Source organism: Canis lupus, chromosome 12 (assembly GCF_011100685.1).
Source record: "Canis lupus familiaris isolate Mischka breed German Shepherd chromosome 12, alternate assembly UU_Cfam_GSD_1.0, whole genome shotgun sequence".
NCBI lineage: Eukaryota > Metazoa > Chordata > Mammalia > Carnivora > Canidae > Canis > Canis lupus.
Genome location: NC_049233.1, coordinates 17,865,497 through 17,890,629, shown reverse-complemented (window position 1 = coordinate 17,890,629; position 25,133 = coordinate 17,865,497). Strand labels below are relative to the sequence as shown.

At 35.0% G+C, this 25,133-nt stretch overlaps 2 protein-coding genes and 1 long non-coding RNA gene across 4 annotated transcripts in view; 2 read left to right on the top strand and 1 right to left on the bottom strand.

The window, feature by feature from the left end:
* Window positions 1-2,809: 2,809 nt before the first annotated feature.
* LOC119876875 lies at window positions 2,810-8,491 on the bottom strand. Its single transcript, XR_005367812.1, has 3 exons — window positions 8,392-8,491; window positions 7,730-7,967; window positions 2,810-3,226 (listed from the first exon to the last, which is right to left on the bottom strand). It is a non-coding gene; the product is annotated as an uncharacterized LOC119876875 (long non-coding RNA).
* The window catches only part of LOC481834 (cysteine-rich secretory protein 2), a 67,572-nt gene continuing 49,513 nt past the window's right edge, over window positions 7,075-25,133 (top strand). The window contains exon 1 of one of the 2 annotated variants that reach the window (XM_038554290.1): window positions 7,075-7,101. In XM_038554290.1, coding sequence (XP_038410218.1) covers window positions 7,090-7,101 — 12 coding nt within the window. In that variant the 5' untranslated portion in view covers window positions 7,075-7,089. The other variant, XM_038554291.1, reaches the window with a different exon arrangement.
* Window positions 19,530-24,944, top strand: PGK2 (phosphoglycerate kinase 2). The gene is made up of 2 exons (XM_038554289.1): window positions 19,530-21,187; window positions 24,795-24,944. Exon 1 carries the CDS (start codon window positions 19,664-19,666, stop codon window positions 20,915-20,917), a length of 1,254 nt encoding a protein of 417 aa, XP_038410217.1. The 5' UTR covers window positions 19,530-19,663; the 3' UTR covers window positions 20,918-21,187; window positions 24,795-24,944.

Sequence of the window (25,133 nt, the reverse complement as noted above, 5' to 3'; positions counted from 1 at the left end):
GCAGAGTCGCTTGAGATCCCTGTTTCCCTCTTCCTCTGTTCCTCTTCCCATTCACACTCATTCTAAATAAATAAATACATGAAATATTTTTTTAAAACCTTCAAAATAAAATGTACATTTCCTTAAAAAATTAAAAGGTATCTCCTCATTTTCCTATTTTTACTTTGAAAAGTTAGATGTTGATTTCAATCTATCCTATCATGGAGTTTATTTTTCCTTTACGGAAATTTTAAATATTTTCTTCCTGGATTTGATTTTGTTTAAATTTACTGTGCTAAATATGTTTGTTTTAAAACATAGTTATTTCACATAGTATATTATAACCTCTTTTAATTTGAGATCATGTGTCATTATTTTATTGTATATTATTTTCTCCAATATTTTATATTTATTTATAATTTCTCTATTTCTATGACCTTCTAAATGAATATTAAAGTTTTCTTTAGTTTCATATATCTTAAGTTTATTCTCATCTCTCTGACATTTGGTCCCTTTCATTCTGGGTTTCTGCACACTAATATTTATCTGCTCACTAATTCATTCTTGACTGATTTTTATGTCTCATGTATTATATAATCTGCTTCTTTCGAGTTTCTCATTTCAACTGGTGTTTTTTATTCCCAATACCAGCTAGTTATGTTTTATAATCACTTGATTGTCATTCAGGTTTGCATTATACTTATTTCCCTTAAAGATTTTTGTTGAGTTCATTTTAAATTTGTATTGGCTTTTTATTTTTATTTATTTTTTTATAAATTTATTATTGGTGTTCAATTTGCCAACATACAAAATAACACCCATTGCTCATCCCATCAAGTACCCACCTCAGTGCCCATCATCCAGTCCCCCCCCCCCCCCGCCCACCTCCTTCCACCACCCCTAGTTTGTTTCCCAGAGTTAGGAGTCTTTCATGTTCTGTCTCCCTTTCTGATACTTCCCACTCATTTTTTCTCCTTTCCCTTTTATATTGACTTTTTAATACTTAGGTTTCTTTTGGAATATTTTGTCTATTTGTTGTCTTTCTCTCATAATCCTGGGGATATTCAGATATATTGAATTTTTCCCTAGGCATATTATTGTTAGTTTAGTTACTTATATCTCCAGGAATCAGAAGGATTTCATGTTGACTTTATGTTTTGTGGTTTGCTTGGTGGAGTTGGAAAAGGACATTCGTTCTGAAAGGTTTTATGTTACAGTTGATAGTCATCTGCTCCCTACCGTCTGTCCCCACAAATGGAAATTTCTTGTCCTCAAGATTACATTTCTGAATCTCTGTCTCAACTTCTCTTCCTGGCTGGCCGCATGTCTTTTAATTGCCAAGGCTAGAGGCTGCTAGAACTAAGTATATTTGTTGTTCTGGGTTCTTGGCTCCTCACTCTATCTGCCTCCAGCATCATCTCAACATTACTCATAACTGGCAAAGGAAGAGCAACACATATTTAGACTCTATCTCTAGGACACCACTGTTCTTAAGATTAGGGTACAAGTTTATTCTTTCTCCTTTAAGTTTTTAAAGGAGAAAGCTTTCATTTTAAATGAAAATTTCTTTTCATTTGATGTCTTACTTTGATGACTGCTTTGACCTAAATTCCAAACCTAATCAGCATGAATTTCATGAAACTTCACATCTCTTCCAACTGTTACCCCAGTTAAGCCCATCTTTTCTCAGTCACTGGCTTGACCTCCATGGGGCATGAGGGAGAGAGAAACCATGTAACAACAATCCTATACAACAGCTCATCTCCTCTCCTTGGACTTTCAAAATCTCCTGCTGAGGCCATGTTTTTGTAACCCCCACCCCGCCCCTCTGCAAAAAAAGTGATCCCACCATCTTAGGATCCATCTACATTACATCTGTTTTACAACTAAAAAAGAGGCTCTCTTAAAATTCCTGTCTCATTTCTGTCATCTCCAGAGTTAGATGAAGAACAGAGAGTAAGCATCTGTTGCTTGTGTCTCCACCTTATAGGAATTTGATATTGTCTGACTGTGTTTTGGAGTATATATATTCTTAAAGGATATTCCTGTTAAGGCTGTCAGGATTAATTATTCTTGTCTCCTTCATGGTCTAGGGAACAATTTTCTTCAGTTCCTCTACTTAATGCTGGAAACACAGACCAGCATTCTCATTCTTTCTTTCGATTAGCTAAATGTTACATTTTGCAGACCTCTAGAGGATATAACATCACTGTGTTGAAGGATGAAAAGGTTTGTTTTATGAGATGTCAGTGGCTAATTGCTATAGGCACAGTCTTCTATTTCCTATAGGAAGTTGTAAATTCTGCAGTTAATAAAATTAAGGTAAGAAAATGAGATCCCTGAGTGTGTATATTAGAAGACAATTGTGCAGGCATTTAGAAGGTGTTTTCAAGTTTTAGATAACCAATATATTACTTTATCTTATGACAAAAACAATTTTAAAGCTAAATTTTTAAAAATCTTAATAATTGAAGTATCATGAGAAAAATAACTATTAGTATGAATCTGAACTCTAGTTTCTAATTATTTTTTAAAGATTTTAATTGAAAGAATCACTTTGAAACACAAATCAAAAGTTTTAGATTACAATTTTCTCTATTTCTGGGGACAAAACTACATGTTGAACTCTTATGTGAATATGAAACTCAACCTAATCTCAGCAATATACCAATCCTTTCTTAAGGATTAATTTAAGTTGGAGATGATTTGCTTTATTTATTTTTAAATGATTCTAGTTTACATCAATTTAATAAAATTAAAATTCCATCTTAGTCCTCATATCATGAGTTTGTCCCATTCCAAGCTTACCTGAGTTAGTAAGTAGTAACAGAGTTCAGTAAGAATTTAGTGTGCGGAGATCCTATAAAATATATATATTTGTGATCTGGGTGATTCAGTCATTTCATTCTGTCCCTATATTTATCTGAGGCCCTTTGCATTCATTAAGAAAACAAAGACAGCTCAGGTACCAAATTTCAAACCTGAAAATAATAGAAATCATCAGTGCAATGCCACAAATCATGTTTGACCTATTCCTGGTCTCCTCTTTGCTTTTGGGAGGTCATGATCAATTCATCTCTCATAGCTCAAATTCCAATCTTACCACTTCTAACACGTACCCTTGAGAAAATTGCTTATCCTCTGTAAATCTCAGCTCTTTCATCTGTAAAAGGGAACAGTGGACAGATTGCAGCAGTTTCAAAGAGGATTAAATGAGATCTCACATGTCAAGCTGCTGTCATGGTGCCTAGAATATCAAAAATGCTCAATAAATTATGGTAGTTGGCATAAGCATTATTTAAAAAAAGAAAATAGTCTCTATTTGACAAACAAAACTTAAACAATACTAAATTGCCTTAATATTTAATAATTTGTCCTAATATTTATGCAATAGTAGTATGTTAGCGAGAAGCATAAATAGATAAATCAATAAAATATTAGGCAGATAAAACAAATACTTCAAAATATTTGCGTTGTTCATCTATCCACAGTATTACTGTATGATTCTTTCAATTTGTTAATACTAATTCTGTTTGATTAATCAGGAAAGAGGATTACACCACTACTTTTTTACCTTTAATAATAATGATAAGAGCTCATAGAAATTTTTTTCCAATGCAAGTTAGTAGCTCGTGGCTAGTTTCCTAATAGAGATTACTGCTTCATAAAAGGAAATGTTAATATTTAATAATAAATTTATTCTTTTTTTCATAAAACAAATTATTAAATTTCCCTATATGCATACAGATTATTGGTCATCATTATTGCCCAGACCCTGTACAAAGCATAGTGGAATGCACATTCCATATAAATTTTTAACAGAAATGTGAATTGAAGTTAAATTGCACTAAATTTTCAGCCACTTACTAATAGGACAGATAATAGATTATTTCCATTTCTTATGTCATTTTTTAAAGTAGATTTTTATGCTATTTTTTAAAAATTCACCCTCTCTATAAAAATACATGCTATTTTTCAGTACACACAGATATTTATTAAGATAGAATATATTCTGGTCCTTATAATATATCTCAATGTTTTAAAATTTATTCACAGCTCATATGATCTCTGACTATAGTGAAAATAAATTAGAAATCAATTATAGAAACATATCTGGAACAGTCTTTTTTTAAATTTATTTATTTACTTACAAGAGACACACACAGAGAGGCAGAGATATAGGCAGAGGGAGAAGCAGGCCCCCTACAGAGTCTGATGCGGGATTCAATCCCAGGACCCTAGGATCACTCCCGGAGCCGAAGACAGATCTCACTGAGCCACCCAGACATCCCTATCTGGAACATTCTTCATAAGTTTTGGAAACTAAATAACTCACAACTAAATAACTCATGAAGCCCGAGACAACAATGGAAAATTGAGAAACTACTTGAACTAAAGGAAAATGAAAACAAGTATTCAATAATTTTGGATAAAATTAAAGCAGTGCTTACTGGAAAATTTATGTTACTAAATGCCTATGTTAGAAAGAAGGATTATTTTATAATTCTAGGTTATGAAGATAATATACTATTTTCATCTAGACCTAAGTGATCAATTTATTTTCAACAAAATTGCAAAACATACCATTGAAAAAGGATGCATAAAAACTGAACTTTAATTCATACACTGAAACTTAAAAGTTAACTCAAAATGGATCCTTGACATAAATGTAGGCTTTCTTTCTTTTTAAGATTTTATTTATTTATTCATGAAAGACACAGAGAGAGAGGCAGAGACATAGGCAGAGGGAGAAGCAGGCTCAGGAGCCCGATGTGGGACTCCATCCGGGGAGCCCAGGATCAAGACCTGAGCCAAAGACAAATGCTCAACCGCTGAGCCACCCAGGTGCCCCTTCCTTAACATAAATGTAACATCTACAACATCTGGAAGAAACAAGAAAAAGTATTTGTGACAGATGGTAGGCAAAATTTTCTTAGAATCAATGAAAAATAAAGTTCATAATGAAAAAATTGATAATTTGGATTTTTTTTCAAAACTAGGACTATGTAATTGATATTGAAAGGATACTTTTGAGCAACAAAAACACAACTGCAAAACTTGTAGAAATTACTTCAATATTGCATACATGATACTGGAGTTGTATTCAGATTTACATAAAAAGTCTAACAACAAAAAGACCAAAAAATATATATAAATTGCAAAGTTTTGAACAAATGCTTCACCACAGAAGACACAGACAGGAAATAAACACATGAAAAGATATTCAGCATCATTTATTATTCAAGAATTCCAAATTAAATGATGAGATAGAACTATAACCCATTGAAACAAAAATTAAGAAGACTAAGTGTCCACAAGAAAGAATAGAAATTGGAACTCAAATGTCCTGCTGGTGGAAATGTTAAATGCTGCAACCATATTTGAAAATGGTAGGTTCGGGGATCCCTGGGTGGCTCGGGGGTTTAGCGCCTGCCTTTGGCCCTAGGGCGTGATCCTGGAGTCGAGGGATCGAGTCCCACGTCGGGCTCTCGGCATGGAGCCTGCTTCTCCCTCTGCCTCTCTCTCTCTCTCTCTCTCTCTCTCATGAATAAATAAATAAATCTTAAAAAAAAAAAGAAAGAAAGAAAACGGTAGGTTCTTAGAAGTAAAAAAGTAACCATCAGACTTTTCCATTCCACTCCTAACGAATTAACCAAGAAAAATGAGATCATATATCCTTACAAACATTTGCACATGAACGTTCATTACAACTTTTTCTTTGATTATAAAAAGCCAGAAACTAAATACAAGAACCAGTGAATAAGAGCCATCTGATTTTCTAGGTACTATAAATAATTAGAAATAAGTTTCCCCTTTGTTCAGTTGAACAAGGATTTGAAAAACTACTAGGTACACATGGGCATGAATACATCAGCCTGTCAAAACAGCCTGGAGCCCCTTTTTGTGATTATAATTAGAGATATACAATAGAAGTGTTGCCAAAGCCAGGAAATCTTTGTCTCCTAGTTGAAGATGTAGAAAGTGAGTAACAAAAAAGTAAGCGTGACAGTCTATATTTAGAAAAATGATTAGAATAAAAATTAAGTTACCCACTGCTGCAAAGTTGTAACACACCCCACCAAAGTAGAGTGACTTAAATAAATTGTTATAATTGTTATTAGAATGTTAGCAGAAGCTGGAGTTGAACCTGCACAGCAATGTGTAGTAATATTATCTAATTCCCTATGCACACTCTTATCTTAAAACAATAGTTTTTCAAACAACTGCAAAAAAATTATATGTATATGTAAACATGCAGATCTCTAGATTCTTCCCAATAATAGAGAAAATACTATTATGTTCTCAAAGGAATTCCTTTTGAAATAATTAGAGCTCATTTATAAGATATACTTTAAATTACCTGTGGATTCTTAAATTTATTAAGCAGATCAAACTTTCTAAAAAATAATGCCAATAGTTAATGGCTTTCCTAGTCCTTGGACATTGAATCCATCTATATTCCATAAAATTCTATATTAACTTGTCTGCAGATTTCCAATTTGGGAATGTGTTTCCAGATTGATATCCTATACAGAATTTGAAAGGAGACACACACAAAAATTTATGATCATCTCTATAAAATAATTCTTCCTTTCCCTATATACTCAAAGAAATTAAATTTGAGAATAATTTCTGTTTAAAGCAACATTGTTTTCCTTTGGACCTACTCCTTGAAGTTTTAGCTCTAGCAAAATCTTTATTTGTAATTAATGAGATCAATATTTAAAAATAGCAAAATTAAAAGTTGTCAGGAAATGTAACTGCAGATATTCCCATACATTACATAGTCACAAAATGAACTGATAGAACTCTGAGTATCAACTTATTTATTGTAAAATCTCTACAAATCTATGAAAAGTCCTGCATGAATTAATGGAATGTGTTTTCCTTCTTTGTCAATCTCTTTGTACTCATTTCTTGCTTAACTTCTGTGCTCTGTCTTATCTTTTCTCTATAATCCCTCTGAACAGAATGTGCTCATCTCATGCTTTTCAGTTATTCAAATTCATATTTCCTGACCTGAGGCAGAAATTCAGGTGGCATAAATTGCTCAAGAATTGTATTGCCTGCCCTACAGAAGCAGTTCAATACCTGAGCCAACCACTACTGATGTTTAATGTGGTAAGAACAAGAGATAAATATACTTTCCCAGATTTTTAAGCTGCTTTGGTTTCCTTGGTGTGGAAAGTTCAGATAAAAGTTGAGGTATTTTTGAGGAGAGAGACACAAAACAACGCAGAGGAAGGCAGGCATGACTGTCAGGTGGACCCCCTGGATTTGATTTCCACATATTTTGGGCCTTCTGAACTGGAACTTGTGGCCACTCTGCTGGAAGGATCTGCAGTGCTGGAGGACGCTGGGTTTGGAGTAGAAGGGTGAGTAAGGGGCTACAACACTCTAAACGTGATAGACAATGTGGAGACTTGGAGCAGTGCATTAGCAATGTGGTCTTTGTCCGAGGTGAAGGCAGATCCCTCCTGAATATCATGCTTTACCAGGAACCCACACCATGAATGAATGGCTAAATGAACAAATGTTTACCTCAAGGTCCTTGCATGATGAACACCTTTGTGTGGTTGCTTTCAAGTCATGGGTCCTGTTACAACCCAAAGACTTCTCTCATTTGCTTTTACCTTTCTCCATCAGCTTGCAGCGACAGAGACTAAAATTTAGTTCATTTGATTTCAGACTTTGCACATCATCTCCTACTCAATTTCTCACCAAATCTGAGCACCACAAATTCACTTACCTGTAAGAGAGGGCATTGCCAGCAGAGATGCTACTGAATTTGCCTCCTTTTATATAGGATGTTGCATATATGATCAGTGATGGACTTCAAAAACTAAAAATAAGAAAACATCCTGGAACAATATTTACCAGTCTGGAGAGCACAATCAGTCTGGAGATTACTTGTGGAAGAAATATGAATTTGGCATATTATCCAGTTTCATGGTCAGATATAATTGAAGGCAGGTATTATTATGAGTCTAAATATTTCCAGAAAGAGAAATAGACATCATTAGATCAGAACACAGCAACTAACTATTCTATACAGGCAACCTGTATGTTGGAAAATACACACATTGTTTAAGTGATATAAGCATGTATGACAAAAAGGTGGGAACAACTAAAAGTCATTCTACCAACTCATTGCATATGTCCACCTGGCCCACTGCGTTTCTCTCCTTACACATTTGATTTTATAGGAATTCACAAAATTGTAAAATGTCAGTCTCATTTGTAAATTACAGTTGTCATATTTATAAATAATAAAAATAATAGCCTTTACTTTTTTATAGTACAGAGATTCCCATAAAGTACATCATATTTACCACTTTAAAATTATGTGGCATTTATGCTCAGTGGCATAACATATGTTCACATCATAATGCACTCATCACCACCATTCACCTGCAGAAATGTTTAGCCTTCCAAACTCAAACTGTACTCATGAAACTGTAACTCTTTATTTCCCTGGGTCCTCAGCTCCTAGGAACCACATTCTGTTTTCTCTATTTATCAGTTTGACTGTGCTAGGTACCTCATAAATGGAAACACACAGTATTTGCCCGTTTGTGATTGGCTTATTTCACAGAGTAAATATCCTGAAATCTGTGTTCATGCGTGTTGTATTATGTGTCAAAATATCATTCTTTTTTAAAGCAGAATTATATTCCATTGTGTATAGACCACATTTTGTTGATCCACTATTCTGTGAATAGCCATTTGGCTTATTTTCCCCTTTCAGCTATTCCAAATTATGTTACTCTAAACATGTGAGCAAATATCTCTGAGTTTCTGCTTCCAATACTTTTATACACAAAAATAAAAGTGCTGGATTATGGGTAGTTCTATTTTTAATTTTTGGAGAAACCACCATACTGTTTTTCATAGCATTATACATTTTTATATTCCTACCAAAAGTTTTCAAGAGTTCCAATTTCAACACATCCTCACCAAGACCTGGTATATTTTGGGCTTTTTGATAGTAACAATTTAATGGGTATAAGCTGGCACCATATTGGGGTTTTGATTTGCATTTCCCTAATGATTTGTGATATTGCACATCTTTCATGGGCTTATCAGCCATTTTGTATGTATTCCCTGGATAATGTTTATTCAAGTCATTGGCCCATTTTTTAAAATTTATTTTTAATTCTAGTATAATTAATGTACAGTGTTCTATTAGTTTCATGTGTATAATACTGATTCAACAATTCTACATGTTACTCAGATTTTAAAAGATTTTATTTATTTGAGAGACAGAGAGCACGAGCATGTGTGTGTATGCATAAGCAGAGGAAGGGGTGGAGGGAGAGGATGAAGCAGACTCCCTGCTAAGCAGGGTAGCCTGACCCAGGGCTTGATTTCAGGACTCTGAGGTCATGACTTGAGCAGAAGTTTGATGCTTAATTGCCTGAGTCACCCAGGTGCCCCAAGATTTTTAAAAAATTTTAATTGTAGTTGTGTTGCAGGAGTTCTCTATATGTTCTGGATACTAACTCCTTATCAGATCTATTTTTTTTTGTGCATATAATTTTTCCCATTCCATCGGTAGCATTTTCACTCTGTTTATTGTGTCCTTTACTACACAGAAATTTGTAATTTGATATCATCCCAATTTATCTATTTTTATTTTGTTGCCTGTGCTTTCAGCCTCATATCTGATAAATCATTACCAAGTCAATGCCATAAATTTTCTCCCCCATTTTCTTCTAAAGTTTTACAGTTTTGAAGCAAGAAAGCTAGGTTCCTGTCTCACAGAGTCAAAGAATGAATCTTGTGAAAGAAGAAGAGAATACAACAATAGAGTTTTTACTAAGCAAGAATACAGAAAAACCTCTCAGAAGTGAGAGGAGTCCTGGCAGGGTTGCCACTGAAGGTTTTTAGGCTGATATTTTATTGAAAACTTGATCAGAGAGCTTGTGGTTTTGAGATTCTTTTGCTGTCTTTGTTTGAGCAAGGACAATTGATAACACCCTTCATGACTTACTTCTTTGAGGTTTGGTCATTTTCTGTGATCACACTGTACCTGCTAAAGGAAAATAATCCCTAACATCTGGGGCCATGTGGTAGGAAATAGATCTTATCTCTAGTTCACTCTTTTAGAGCCTAGTCAAGGGCCCCTTATCTCTCCCTGCCTATACCTTAACCCTTTTCTTATTCAGTTTTGCTCTTATATTTAGGTTGTTGATACATTTTGAGTTAATTTTTAAATGGTATAAGGTCAGGGAGGACTTCATTCTTTGGCATAGGGACATATAGTTTCCCCAATATTGTTTCTTGGAAACACTGTTTTTCCCCCATTAAAAGGCTTGGGACTCTTTTTGAATATCATTTGACAATATATATAACAGTTTATTTCTGGGTTTTCTATCCTTCCCAATAGTCTATATGTATGTCTTTATGCTAACACTACATGGTGTTTATTACCCTACATCCTTTGATATTTATATAAAATATAAATATAACCAAGCAAACATCATTATGTTATTGATTTTCCACTTGAGTTTGAAGGAAAAAGAGAATGAGTCGGGGTCAATGATAGCCATTTGTGGTTCTTAGGGAAAATTCATAACTAGGCTTTCTTGTTTCAGTAAGAATGAGTCAGGGAAGGTTAACACATGATTTTGATCATCCCTGGATATACTAGGTAACATGATCGAGAAATGAGTCTTATGCACAGCCCACAGCTTATGTACAGAATATCAATATTCAAGTTCCTTTTGAACATTGTCCTATTCATTACAAAGTAATCAATGCCTCTTCTTTTTTACCTATACTTTCCCTCTACTCATCACCTATATCCCATAAAAAATGAATGTTGGAATTTCTAAAATAGAAAGTAGATCTAAAATTCAACTATCTCCAAAGAAAAACAAACTAACAGTAAATAGGAAAAATGGCAATCATCAAGTCACCTTCCTCTGTCAATTTTATTTTCTCTGCCTGGTTTCCATCACTTCCAGATATGCATGTGCATATACAAATTTTATCAACAATTGTTGGCTAGGATTTGTTGAAGTTGGAACCATTGAGCCCTGCTGTTGGGAACGTAAAATTATATAATCACTGTGGTAGACAATATGCCAATTCCTCAAAAAATTAAGCATAAAATTACTGTATGATCCAACAATTCTACTGCCAGGTATTATATGCAAAAGAATTGAAAGCAAGGAGTAGACCAGATATTCTTACCATCAGGCTCATAGCAGCATTATTTATGATAGCAAAAAGGTGGAAGCAACCCAAGTGTCCTTCAATGGATGAATTTATCACTCACTATAATATTCTTGTACTACCCTAGGATATTATAACCCTCTTCTGACCTAAAACTGAAGTCAATTACACATTTCCATCTTGTACAGAAATTACTGATGTCTGTCTGCTCACTTGAATGTACATATTCTTCAAAACTATTTCTTTTGAGCTTGGATCTTAAAACCAATTGTCCTTGTCTCCTGGAGTGATTTAATAACTCCCAATTTTCCTAGTTTATGCTGGAGATACAAAGATACATTCTTAAAAAAACACAAAAAGACGAACAAAAAAAAGATACATTCTTATTTGTCTTTCCTTCAGCTGGAGCTTATGCAAACTACAATAATCTCCTTCCTCACCTGTACCCCTTCTCTATGGCTAAATCTTCAGCATGTTTTTTATTTATTTTTTTTATTTTTATTTATTTATGATAGAGAGAGAGAGAGAGAGAGGCAGAGACACAGGCAGAGGGAGAAGCAGGCTCCATGCACCGGGAGCCCGACGTGGGATTCGATCCCGGGTCTCCAGGATCGCGCCCTGGGCCAAAGGCAGGTGCCAAACCGCTGCGCCACCCAGGGATCCCATTTTTATATTTTATTTTATTTTTTTTTTAAATTTTTACAGCATGTTATAATGGATGAAGCACCAAGAAATATTTCAAGGCAAACATATTGACTACATCAAAAATCAATCAACCAGATATAGTTATTTTTTTTTAAGATTTTATTTATTTATTCATGAGAGGCAGAGACATGCGCAGAGGGAGGAGCAGGCTCCATGCAGGAAACCTGATGTGGGACTTGATCCCGGGACTCCAGGATCATGCCCTGGGCCAAATGCAGGCGCCAAACCGCTGAGCCACCCAGGGATCCCAGATATAGTTTTTAAATTGTTAAATATGTTTGTATTATGCAACTCTATCAGATTCACCACAACTATGATAACGTAGTAGCCTTAAGAAACAGAAAGCTTTTGGGGCACCTGGGTGGCTCAACAGGTTAAGTGTTGGATACTTGGTTTTGGCTCAAGTCATGATCTTAGAGTGGTGGGATCCAGTCCCATGACAGCTTCCATGCTCAGTGTGGAGTCTGCTTGAGATTCTCTCTCTCCCGCTCCTTCTGCTCCACCCCCTGCTTGTGCATGCTTTGCTCTCTAAATAAATAAATACATATATAAAAATAAAAGGCTCAGAGATATCACATATTTTTGTTTTCTATTAAAATTTTTGAGCTATGCATTAGTACAAATTTATATAGTAAATTGAATCTCCTGAGTTTGTGTATTAGAAGACAAATAAGCAGCTACTTACAATTTTTTTGGTTTTGATGAAATAACTCTATTTTATTTTAGAATAACAAAATATGCTTAAAGGTAAATTTTTTAAAAAATTGAAATAGCTTTAGAAAACCACTCCAAAGTTACTAATAAGTTAAAAATAACATTATGATTTTAAACTCTCTGGCTTCTAATGTCTCTTAATAAAATTTCAATTGATGTATTCCTTTTGGAACATCTTTTAAAAATATAACTTTCAGAATACAATTTTCTTGTTACTTAGGATGACAGTATCTATAATTTGGACTTTTCAGGGAAAATGAAACAAAACCTAATCTTAGAAACACATCAATCTTTCTTTTTTTTTTTTTTGGATTACTTTGAACTGGTGATGCTTTGTCTTATTTATTTAGTACTTATAATGTCTTTTTAATAATGTCTTATTAATCTCATTGTAATTGAAGTTCCTATAGCAGCCCTCTCATCAAGAGTTGTCTTATTAAGTGCTTTCCACAATTAATGATTAAAAACAGAGATGTGTAAGAATTCAGAATGTGAAAATTCTTTAAAAATTATCTATTTGTTATTTAGATAATTTAGCCATTTAATCTTGGCCATATTTGTGTGTCCTTTGCATGTTCTATAAAAAAAATCATATTATAAAAACAAAATGTGAAATAATAAGTTTTACATAACAGAATTATTTTAGAAGTAGAGATGACTAGATGGAGAGACAATAGAATGATATACAAAACAAAAAAATATACTTTAAAATGTATGCATTTCTAATCTGTGCATGATGTTACTGTGTGAATTATTTTTAAACTAATCCTGTACTCTGTAAAAAGTTACATTGCATTGCACTGCCCCTATTTAATCTTTTAGAATGATCCTAAGTGCTCTGGGACATTTTTTAGAATGCAAAAATAGTAGTTTGCTGCTAGTATCAAAAGGAAATTTACTACTTCATTTATTATTTAAAAACATTCTTTAAAAGGGAGATTGCTTTATTTTTAATTCATAACAATTAGTAACTAAAATGATTTGAATGACTGTAGGTTATTGGTCAGGTCAGCACCAAAAACTCTGTGTATAACATAATGGAATGTATATTGTAAAGTCGACAGGTGAAGTCAAGATAAACCGCTCCAAAATTTTCAAAGGCATCCTACTAGAAATATTAATGGATTCTACCCATAACATGTATCAATTTTCATAGGATTTTTAAAATATCTCCAACATTTAATAATCTGTAATGAAATCTTCACATGATAGAGTTCAGTCACCATTAAGGGCAAAAGCCCTCAGGCTAGTAGCCATCTAAGGACTTGCTAAAAAAATAGAGGATATTTTCATAAGCAAAACCAAGAAAACTTCCCCAAGAAAGGCAGAATGATGTAAAGGTTTGTAAAAATAGATGAAGACTAGATTTTAAGAAGACATTTCAAATTGACCTGTAAGTGGGGTCATGCCATCAGAATTTTTAATTTGGGGAGAAAATATCTTCAGTGTTTGATGTTGTTACATGACAGAAAAGGAAGCTCAGTGGAGGGCACACTGTGAATTGTCCTTATAAAAAGATGTCAACGCAGGGCAGCATGTTTCATGGTTTGGTCTTCAATACCTAAGAATTACAATTATTGTCTATTAATACTCTGAACAACCAGATCGTATTTATCACTATAATGACTGATTTATTGACCCATGCAGCTTTTTGTGGCAGAAATTATCTCTTTGACATGGATGACTCATGCAAGACTGGACATTTTCATGTAATTTTTTTAATTTAAATTCAACAAGCCAATGTATAGTACATACTTGGTTTCAGATGTAGTGTTCAATAACTTATCACTTGTGTATAACACCTCATGCTTATAACATCATGTGCCCTCTTTAATGCCCATCACCAGTACCCCATCTCCCTCACAAATAAATGCAGACCAAAGAATTCAGGTTGCAAAAAAATTCCAAAAATAAATCCTGCACCAGTGAAGTAGTATTGACAGAAAAGATCATGTTTCATTGTGGAGGGAAGTTTAGAAAGTAAACGTGGGGTTGGGAGAAAAGAAGCAATGTGTGAGACAGAAGGAGTGAAAGTGGCAAGGAGGCCTCCCTTGAGGGTCTCCTACACACACTGGCTAGACTTTTCACTCCTACAAGCAACTATTAAACTTTTTTTCTAAAAATAGAAACTCCTTGCTATGCACTGTTAACATCTTCCACAAATAAAACATGGACACAATAAAACACAATTCAAGTGTTTCAAAGTATAAGCTAGTGAAGCATGGTAACCTTGGAATGGTATCAATGGTTCATTAATTTCATCTAAGGTATAATGTAAGTCACTATTAGTGACTTATAAACAAATCAATGAAATGCTATCAATGCCAGAACCATACATATTTAGAAGTTAAATGATGACAAAAATTAAATGTGTTTAAGTATTAAATGAACTCTGCACTTTCTGATTCAACATTTCTATTATTCATAGTAGCTCCTAATATTTAGCAAAAGTTGACTTTCCTTAAAAGCAAATCAGGCTGAGAAAATAATGATTCAGAGTACCTGCGTGGCTCAGTTGATTAAGCATCTGCCTTCGGCTCAGATCGTGATCTCAGGGTGCTGGGATCAAGTTCCACATCGAACTCCCTGCTCTGTGGGGAGCCTGCTTCTCCCTCCTTCTCTGCCTCCCTCTTTCTCTCTGTCTTTCATGAACAAATAAATAAAATATTAAAAAAAAAAAAAGAAAAAGAAAATGGTAGTTCAGGCTTCATTCTGCACTGCTACCTTCTTTGAATCACTCCAGAAATAGGACTCAAGCCTTCTGTTCCATACATTTCCAGGGCAATTTTTTTTTTTAGTTCTAGCTGAAAATGTATAAGGCCTTAGTAAACATACTGAATCTACCTCTAGCTTCTGAAACTTATTTTTAAAGAACACCAACTGTGTATCTTTCTCATGAAACTACAAACACAATATATTCAACTGTGCAAATCTTCCATGTTTGCACTTGGGATTTAAGTGTAACTCCAGAAAATTACATAACTGCACACACAAGTACTACTATAAATTCTAAAAATGTATTATAAGCAACCTCAACTTTAAAAAAAAAGTTGCTCTTTTTTGTAGTCCTGTTCTTCACCATGTAAGTAGAAATATTTAATGACTTCAGGAGAAGTTACTAATCAACAAAATAAACAACATCAAGAAGTTATTTTATTTTTCTAATCATGTAATTTTTCAAATAAACAATAAAATCAAAGAACTTCACAGAAAATACTCATATATGCAACACCCAGATTTTATCAGTAACATTTTGCCACATATGTTTTACCATGTATCCGTCCACATAGCTATCCTTCTATCCATGCATTATATTTGATGCATTTCAAAGTATTTTGCAGATTGTTGAGGATTTTTACAAACACGTAAGTGTAACACAAACTATTAACATTCAGAAATGTATCGTCATCCCAGAAGTTTCCCACATGTCCCCTCAAAGTTCCCGTACTTCTACTTCAGATGCATGCACTCTTATAATTTTTGTTCACTATAGATTAACTTGTTTGTGTTATTTCATATAGATAGAATCACGTTATGCACTCATTTATGAAAGAATTCTTTTAACACCATGATGCTTTTTGAGTTAATAAATACCATGATAATGTTATTGTATGTAAAAGAGTTTGTAAATTTCATTTCTAAGTAGGATTTCAATTTATGACTATTCCTGGAATATTTCAAAATTTTTGGCTACTATGAACATTCCTGTAAAAACTTTGTCATCATATATTTTCAACTATCTCAGATAGACATCTAAGATTAGAACTGATGGGTCACAGGATAGATGTAAGCTGTTGTTGGAGAACTACCTATATTTCCCTTTAATGCTGCCAGTTTTAGCTTCATATATTTTGATGGTCTAGTAGATGTGCAAATGTGTATAATTTTATATCCTCTTGCTATATTGTCTTTTATTAAAATATAAGATCTTTGCTTCTTATGATCCTTTTCCATTTAGAGTCAGTTGTCTAGTATTAGTATAGCTATTCTTGTTCTTTTTTGTCTGCAAACCTCTGTCTTTTAATTAAAGTTCAACCCATTTACATTTAAATTAAGTACTGATAAGGAGGGACTACTTCTGTCATTTGGCTATTTGTTTTTTATATGCCTTATATTTTGTTTGCCCTTTATTTCCTGCATTACTAGGATTTTTTGGTCCTTCTTTAATTTTTGTAGTGAAATTTGTTTTTCAGTTACTTTTATGTATATTCTGTAGCTATTTTTGTTGGTGATTATGAAGGGAAATACCCTTAATATCCTGAAGTTATAAAAGTCTAAGTTAAATTTATTCTAGCTTAACTTCAGTAACACAAAAACTCTGTCCTTTTATATCTGTCCCTACTACTTTCAGTTGTTTCACAAAATTACATCTAAATACATTTTATACTCCCTGACATAAACTATTAATTTTTTTAAATGCGCTAATATCCTAAATCATGTAGAAAACAAAGTGTAGAGTTAGTTATAAACCAAAGTTACAGTAATAGTAGCTATTAATTCAGTTATGGAATTTGAGATAGAGAATTTGTCTTGAAATATCCAGGTAGGTAGGTCCAACCTTATCCGTAACTTCTAAACCACTGAAAATTTTTTCTGGCTAAAAGTCGAAGAAACATGTGGCAGAAGTAAAAATCAGAGATTCCAAGAGTAAAAAAGATAAACAAATTTTTCAATAAGAAGATTACATTTGTGTATGGTTCTTTTTGTCTTCAACTTTATCATTTAGAAACCTTTTTTCTAAAGTTACTTGTGATCTTTTTAATCCCAACACCTTTAGTGGTATTTGCCATATTTTGAAATACAATTTGTCTTGTTTGTCAGAGTCTGCATTCCACTCTGAGAATTCTGAACATCCTGGTCCATTTTATATTACTTGCATTCATTAAAGTTCAGTCTCTATAATGTATAATTTTATGGATTTAGACTTGTACTCAATACTATATTACTGTATAGAAAAGTTTTATCATACTAAAAACCTCCCCTTACATCCCCATAATAGTTGGCCACCTCCATCTTCCTCTAATGCTTGACAAACACTGATATGCTTTCTATCCCTTTGTTTCATCTTTTCTCAAACGTCATGTGAATGGAATTATACAAGGTCTACATACTTTCATGTCCGGCTTATTTAGTCAGTAAAATGCATGTAAGTTGTACTCATGATTTTGTGTCATCTATGCAGGAAAATAGCATTTTCCTTTTATTTTAGGAATATTCTAAAATATGTATATTCTGTACCTATTTTTGTTGGTGATTATGAAGGGAAATACCCTTAATATCCTGAACTTATAACTGTCAAAGTTAAACTTATTCCAGCTTAACTTCAGTAACACAAAAAAACTGTAGGTATGGATATAACTACAGCTGTATAGATGTCATCAGTTGAAAAGCATTCTTTTTTAGCAATTGTGAATAAAACTGATCTAAGCATTCATACATAGAAGTTTGAGAGAATATAAGTTTTCTGTGTACTTGAACAAATACCTAGGAGTAGAATCGATGGATTATATTATAAGTCTATGCTTATATTTACAAGAAATTCCCAAACTGTTTTCCAAGTGGCTGTGGCATACCTCATTCTTATCGGCAATAAATGAGTTTCTATTACTATATATCTCTGACAGCACTTATTATTGTCAGAGTTTGGGACTTTAGTTATTACAAGAGTATAGAGTATAATTTTACCATTGTAGTACATATCTAAGAGTGGAATTGCTGAGTCCTATGATAACTCCATGTTTAATATTTTAAGGAAGTATCAAACTGTTTCCCAAAGTGCCTGCACCATCTTGCATTTCTACCACCAATATGTGAGGATTCCAGTATCTCCACATCCCTGTCAACACTTACTGTCTTTTTCGTTATTATAGCCATCTTATTGGGTCATGCCTCAAATATATTTTTGTTGAAGCCTCCATGCTATATACTTAGTTCATTCAGCTTAGGGAAACTGCCATATCAACTAATCACAAAGCCAGTTTTTATTATTAAGCCAATTTGTTATGTTTTCTTTCTCCAAAATAAAATCTCTCACTCATTTTCAATTCAAATAAACATTTTTATCCGCATGGAAATCATTCCTCTTTTCAGCTCAGTTTCTTAGTTATACAAGTGAATGAATCAAAGAGAGAGCTAAAAAGAAAAGTGAAAGGTCTTATAACTTTGTAGTCGGAAAGAAAAGTCACCATCACCTTCAGTATTTTATTGTTATCCTTTTTATCTTATGGGGTTCTCCTAAAGAAGCCACCACGCATTCTCGCAGTAGTCTTAGAATAAACAAGGTAATAAAAACAAATCATTCCCACTCACCATAGACTATATCTAAAGCCAAAGGTAGGTATCAAGCTATACCGCTAACAGAGCATACTATGTTGCCTTTAATAAACAAGGAGTCATAGAACCTGTATTTTTCAAATCACCTATTTATTTAGCACTGGAGTTTTTTATCTCAATATAATTAAGATTTGATGTGGATGAGGCTCTTTTGTTTTGTTTCACTTCATTTCGCTTTAAGAATAAGATCAAGTGTCTAGAGGGATGTGGAAAAAGAGAACCACCAATATTCTTAGACCTCAGAACCCTTCTTTTTTTTTCTTTTTTTTTCTTTTAAGATTTTATTTATTTATTCATGAGAGAGACACAGAGAGAGAGAGGCAGAGACACAGGCAGAGGGAGAAGCAGGCTCCACCCAGAGATCCTGATGTGGGACTCGACTCAGGGTCTCCAGGATCATGCCCTGGGCTGCAGGCGGCGCTAAACCGCTTAATCCAGGGTTTCTTTATTTACCCACCTCTCCCTCCAACCCAGATATCACTACTCCGGATTAGGGCTCTGCACTGGCAGTTTGAATCTGCACGGACCACACATTCCAAATCCAGATTGACAAGACCATTAGCCAATCACAGAGCCAAGTTTCCTTTTCCCCAGTTCAATCAATGTCTGCCCTATGTTAAACAGTGATGAGAAGAAAGGGGCGGGCCAAGGGAAAGGCGTTGGAAAGCACCATCTATCCAGCCTCTCAGCAGCAGTAAAGCGGTTCTTCAGCTTTGAGATCTAGCTTTCAGCTTCTGTCTTTGTAGTCAGAATGTCTCTTTCTAAGAAGTTAACTTTGGACAAGCTGGACGTTAAAGGGAAGCGAGTCATCATGAGAGTAGATTTTAATGTTCCCATGAAGAAGAACCAGATTACAAATAACCAGAGAATCAAAGCTTCCATCCCAAGCATCACGTACTGTCTAGATAATGGAGCCAGGTCAGTAGTTCTTATGAGTCATCTAGGTCGACCTGATGGTGTTCCCATGCCAGATAAATATTCTTTAGAGCCTGTTGCTGCTGAGCTCAAATCTTTGCTGAGCAAGGATGTTTTGTTTCTAAATGACTGTGTGGGCCCAGAAGTGGAGAAAGCCTGTGCCAACCCAGCTACCGGTTCAGTTATCCTACTGGAGAACCTGCGTTTTCATGTAGAGGAAGAAGGAAAAGGCCAAGATTCCTCTGGAAATAAGCTTAAAGCTGAGCCAGATAAAATAGAAGGCTTCCGAGCATCACTATCCAAACTAGGGGATGTCTATGTCAATGATGCTTTTGGCACTGCTCATCGGGCCCACAGTTCTATGGTGGGAGTGAACCTGCCTCAGAAGGCATCTGGATTCCTGATGAAAAAGGAGCTGGATTACTTTGCCAGAGCCTTAGAAAACCCAGAGAGACCCTTTCTGGCTATACTTGGTGGAGCTAAAGTGGCAGACAAAATCCAACTCATCAAAAATATGCTGGACAAGGTCAATGAGATGATAATTGGTGGTGGAATGGCTTTTACCTTCCTTAAGGTACTCAACAACATGGATATTGGTGCATCGCTCTTTGATGAAGAGGGGGCCAAGATTGTCAAAGACATCATGGCTAAAGCCAAATCAAATGGTGTGAACATTACCTTTCCTGTTGACTTTGTCACCGCTGACAAGTTTCAGGAGGATGCAAAGGTTGGCCAAGCTACCGTAGCATCAGGCATACCTGCTGGCTGGGTGGCTTTGGACTGTGGTCCTGAGACCAACAAGAGATATGCTCAAGTTGTGGCCCAAGCCAAGTTAATTGTGTGGAATGGACCCGTGGGGGTATTTGAATGGGATGCCTTTGCTAAGGGAACAAAAGCCCTCATGGATGAAATTGTGAAAGCCACTTCCAGGGGCTGTATCACCATTATAGGAGGTGGAGACACTGCTACTTGCTGTGCCAAATGGGGCACTGAAGATAAGGTCAGCCATGTGAGCACTGGAGGAGGAGCTAGTCTGGAACTCCTGGAAGGTAAAGTCCTTCCTGGAGTGGAAGCCCTCAGCAACTTGTAATTGACAATATTCCTTTCCATTATTTCCTATCCATGCATGGGCTTTAATTCAACTTAGTGCTTTACATTTTAACTTGAATTTATTTATAATTTACCTCTATACCAAGGCCTAGACAATGACCAAGTGATCAACTATCAGGAACTCTCAACATCAATACAACAACACAACTCATTTGGTTCTGTCACACATTTGCCTGCTCTCTTCAAGATCTCATTTGAACTTCACTGTTGTGATTTGTAGGAAGGATATACTCTTACATTGCATATTAAAGTGAGTTGAATAAGCTTAAGCTCTCTTTTATTTTTAATTTCACTCCAGCTTTAGCATTCTTTTGCTACTTGAAACAAGATAAAACTCAAGTTGTTGCAGAAGGGTGGAGTAGAAGCTAACAAACTTTTAAACAATAAAAGTGCCCAAATAAATCAAGAAAAATAATTGCATTTAAGAACTCATGGATAACAAAGCTCTGCTAAAAGGAAGTTTCTTACTAAATAAGAAGGGAGAGAAATGACAGGTATTTATCAAACTCAAGAAGTTAAAAAAAGGAAAGAAATTAAACCCAAGAAAGGAATTATGTCTGTGTGGGGATGCACAAGAGTAAATATATATATATATATATATGGGAGCTACAAATTAAATCCAGATTTTAAATAATAAGTAACTGTTTTATTTTTAAAGCAGATACTGTTTAATAGATTTTTATTTATTATTTATTAATATATTATTATTGTAACTAAAAAAATCTTTAAAAATATGTGTATAGTCATGAAAAAGAAAGAGATATAAAAACTCTTCCATATTAGGAAGTAGAATAAGAAAATACTCAGAAATGCAAAAGAAACGAAAACAGTTATCGGAAAACATTTTGCCTAGTTCTGTAGACAAAGAGCTGGCATCGGGCAATGCTGTTAACAATTAAGAGTAAAAATGCAGAGTAATTTATCCCAGTTATAATGACCTATGTCCCATAGCACCAGATCAATTCTATAAATTCAACATCTTGAATGATTAAACTTAAATATAATCTTAATACATGTGAAACTTCAAAGGAAAATATTAATAATTCCATTGTAATCCCATAGAAGATATAATATATGGTATTTGGTACTGACTTAAGTCAAAAAGAAAACCAAAATTATTGTAATTGAAACAAGATTATAGCATATTATTCTCTTGCACAAAAGTCCAGGGCAAATAGGTGGACTCTTCTCCATGAAATCATCTAGAAAAGCAAACTAGTGACACAAATCTTTTACTGTCAATAAATACATCTCTGTATGTGAGGTGTCTGTCTGCACTTCTATATTTGATATCCAGTCCAAGGGAGAACTTAGTGAAAGGCAATGTTTCTTTTGCATACATGACCCAAAAGTTTCAGGAATTGTTCTTCTGTTGGCTATTATGCATTCTGTTGTCAATTAGTTGTGTGATGAGGCCGATTTTCCAAGAGAGACTTGGGAATGTATTCTCTGTAGCTGGGTGCCTTGTACTCAACTAAAAAAACAATAGATTCTATTGCTAAAAGGAGGTGGAGGGGTGATAAATACTGAGAGGACAGTAATGTCTTCTGATAGACTATCACTCTGGCCACCCCATACCCATGTACAAGAATCTGTGTGTCTTTCCTGCATAAAGAAAACATACTTTCTCCAAGAAGTATAATCAAAGGTCTTGTCCAGTTACTGCATCCTCCTCAAAGCTGAGTATCTCTGGGTGATGCACAATCTTTTCCATGTGATCCAGTGGGGAGCCCAACAGTCTGGTGAACAGAAAAGGGGAGTCATTTATTTTTCTCCTTCCTCTGACACCTGTACGCACTCAACATAAAAGGGTGGAAGAGAAATAGGAAAGCTGCAATTAAAAACCCTCACCTGAAAAAGTCATTTGTTAACCACAATTGTGAAATAAATGGTGCTGGCTCAGAATTTCAAAAGCTCTCCGATCTGGCAAGAACTTCCGTAGTTAGACTGGTTTCATTCTCTGGGAGGAAGTTTATTATTCATTGTCCTTTCTTCACCCCACATTTGGTCACCTGGGAAATTTTCCTTGTTTCCTAATCTTCCATGCCATCTCAGAAGCAGATGTTGGGGAGTTGGGCCACATTATGACACTGCACAGCTCTTTTGGCTTCCTCTCTGCTGGTGCAGTTATGAGAAATCAAGGATTTCTTCATATATTACACAGTTGAAAACCTTTAAAGGCCAGGCTACTGACTTTTCAACTTTGTGAAAAATCCAGATCTCTGTGTGAAAGAAGCTCACCCAAAAATGTCTTCTAATTTTGTTTCTTCCTCCTCTGGGCTCACTTCTTTTTCTTCATTTTAAGACCTGTGGGCCTCTAAAAAAAGCAGGCAGGAGTGGGAAGGCAACACCTATAACCTGATATTTGCCCATGATGCCTCATATTTTTGGCTGAGAAGTCCAAATAGGAGCCCTTTGAGTAAAACTGTGATAGTCTTTCTCTTGTGGTCTGTGGGACTAGGACAGTTAGCTTTTCCAACCATGAGAGAGCTCACTTGCCTGGTGTATTAGCCAATTGATGTTTCAGGCAACAAGGGAGATTGTTCCTGGATATGCACATTATTTTGTTGTAGCATTTTGCTTAAAACAGCTTGTGACAACTGATATTCTGCCTCTTTTTTTTTTTTATTTATTCATGAGAGACACACATAGAGAGAGAGGCAGAGACACAGGCAGGAGGAGAAGCATACAGGGAGCCTGACGTGGGACTGGATCTTGGGTCTCCAGAATCACGCCCTGGGCTGCAGGTGGCGCTAAACCGCTGAGCCACCCGGGCTGCCCATTCTGCCTCTTTCTAAACACTTTCTCTGTAGCTTTAGGCTCTATAGAAATGTGTTCTCCCTACCACAATCCCATAGGCAGTCGTTTTTACCAAATGCCACTGCAGAAAAATGATCAGCACCTTCCAGTCTTCATGCCGCTTCACTCACTTCCTTCCACCCAACACCTAAGCGAATGCCATGTTTTAAGAGTTTTTTAAAGGCATCAACCTATTTACAGGTAGTAATTTCTACATTAGTTAGTCTTTAGACTAGTGCTTTTCACCAGAGACAATTTCTTCTTATAGAGGACATTTGCCAAAAAATGGAAATATTTTTGTTAGTCACAACTGCGATGAGAAGAGGTAGTATAGGCATCTTGTAGCTGTGGCTAAGCATGCTACTAAACAACCTATACCACACAGCACAACCTTCACAACAAAGCACGATCTAGCCCAAAATGTCAACATAGAAATTTCTTTCTTTCTGATGTGACATTCTAGAGTCCTTATGAGTAAGTAGACATTTCTTGAGCTTTTCCAAGGACTCAAGCTAGCCAGATGTCTCTGTTAGCACTGGCACCTGGCTTTCATCTCTACCAGCAGGAAGATCAATTGTTGACATTTTCCAGCCAACTAGATAGAGAAGAGGAATCCAGAGCAAGCCTCATGTCTTTGAGAAAAAGAACTAGAAGTTCCTTTGAACTTTGCAATGTGATCCTATCTAGCTCACAGGGACAAAGGCAATGCATTCTTTGGGTGAAAATGGGCTCAGTTAAACTATTACTAGAAAGTAAATAAAAGGTGAATTTAAGACGTCAAACAGAAAGACCTATTAAAAACTTTACAAGACACTAGAATATCTTGGAGATCATGCTTTTTTTTTAATAATAATTTTTTTATTGGTGTTCAATTTGCCAACATACAGAATAACACCCAGTGCTCATCCCGTCAAATGCCCACCTCAGTGCCCGCCACCAATCACCCCCACCCCCCGCCCACCTCCCCTTCCACACCCCTAGTTCGTTTCCCAGAGTTAGGAGTCTTCCATGTTCTGTCTCCCTTTCTGATATTTCCCACTTATTATGCTTTTGTATAGGATTTAGCCTAAGACAAAGAAGAATGTTTAGAGAACAAGAACATTTCATGGAGAAAAAAATTATGAAGTTAAAATGACTTAAGAAGACAATGAGATTGAAAATAAGTTGAAATGAGGGGAAAACAAAAACAAAAACAAAAATACCCAGAGGTGAGAAATTTAAGTACTGCCAGTACAAAATATCAAATGGTGTTAGAGCAGATAAATAAATAAATAAATAAATAAATAAATAAATAAATAAATAAAACTGTAGGGAAAAGAATCAGTGCCTTGAATTAGAAGATTGGGGAGAAAAACTGAATTCACTGCAAACCTAGAAAGTATGAAATGTGTATACAC

Coding starts and splice junctions, on each gene's coding strand:
- PGK2 (XM_038554289.1), top strand. CDS start 19,664: ATGTCTCTTTCTAAGAAGTTAACTTTGGACAAGCTGGACGTTAAAGGG.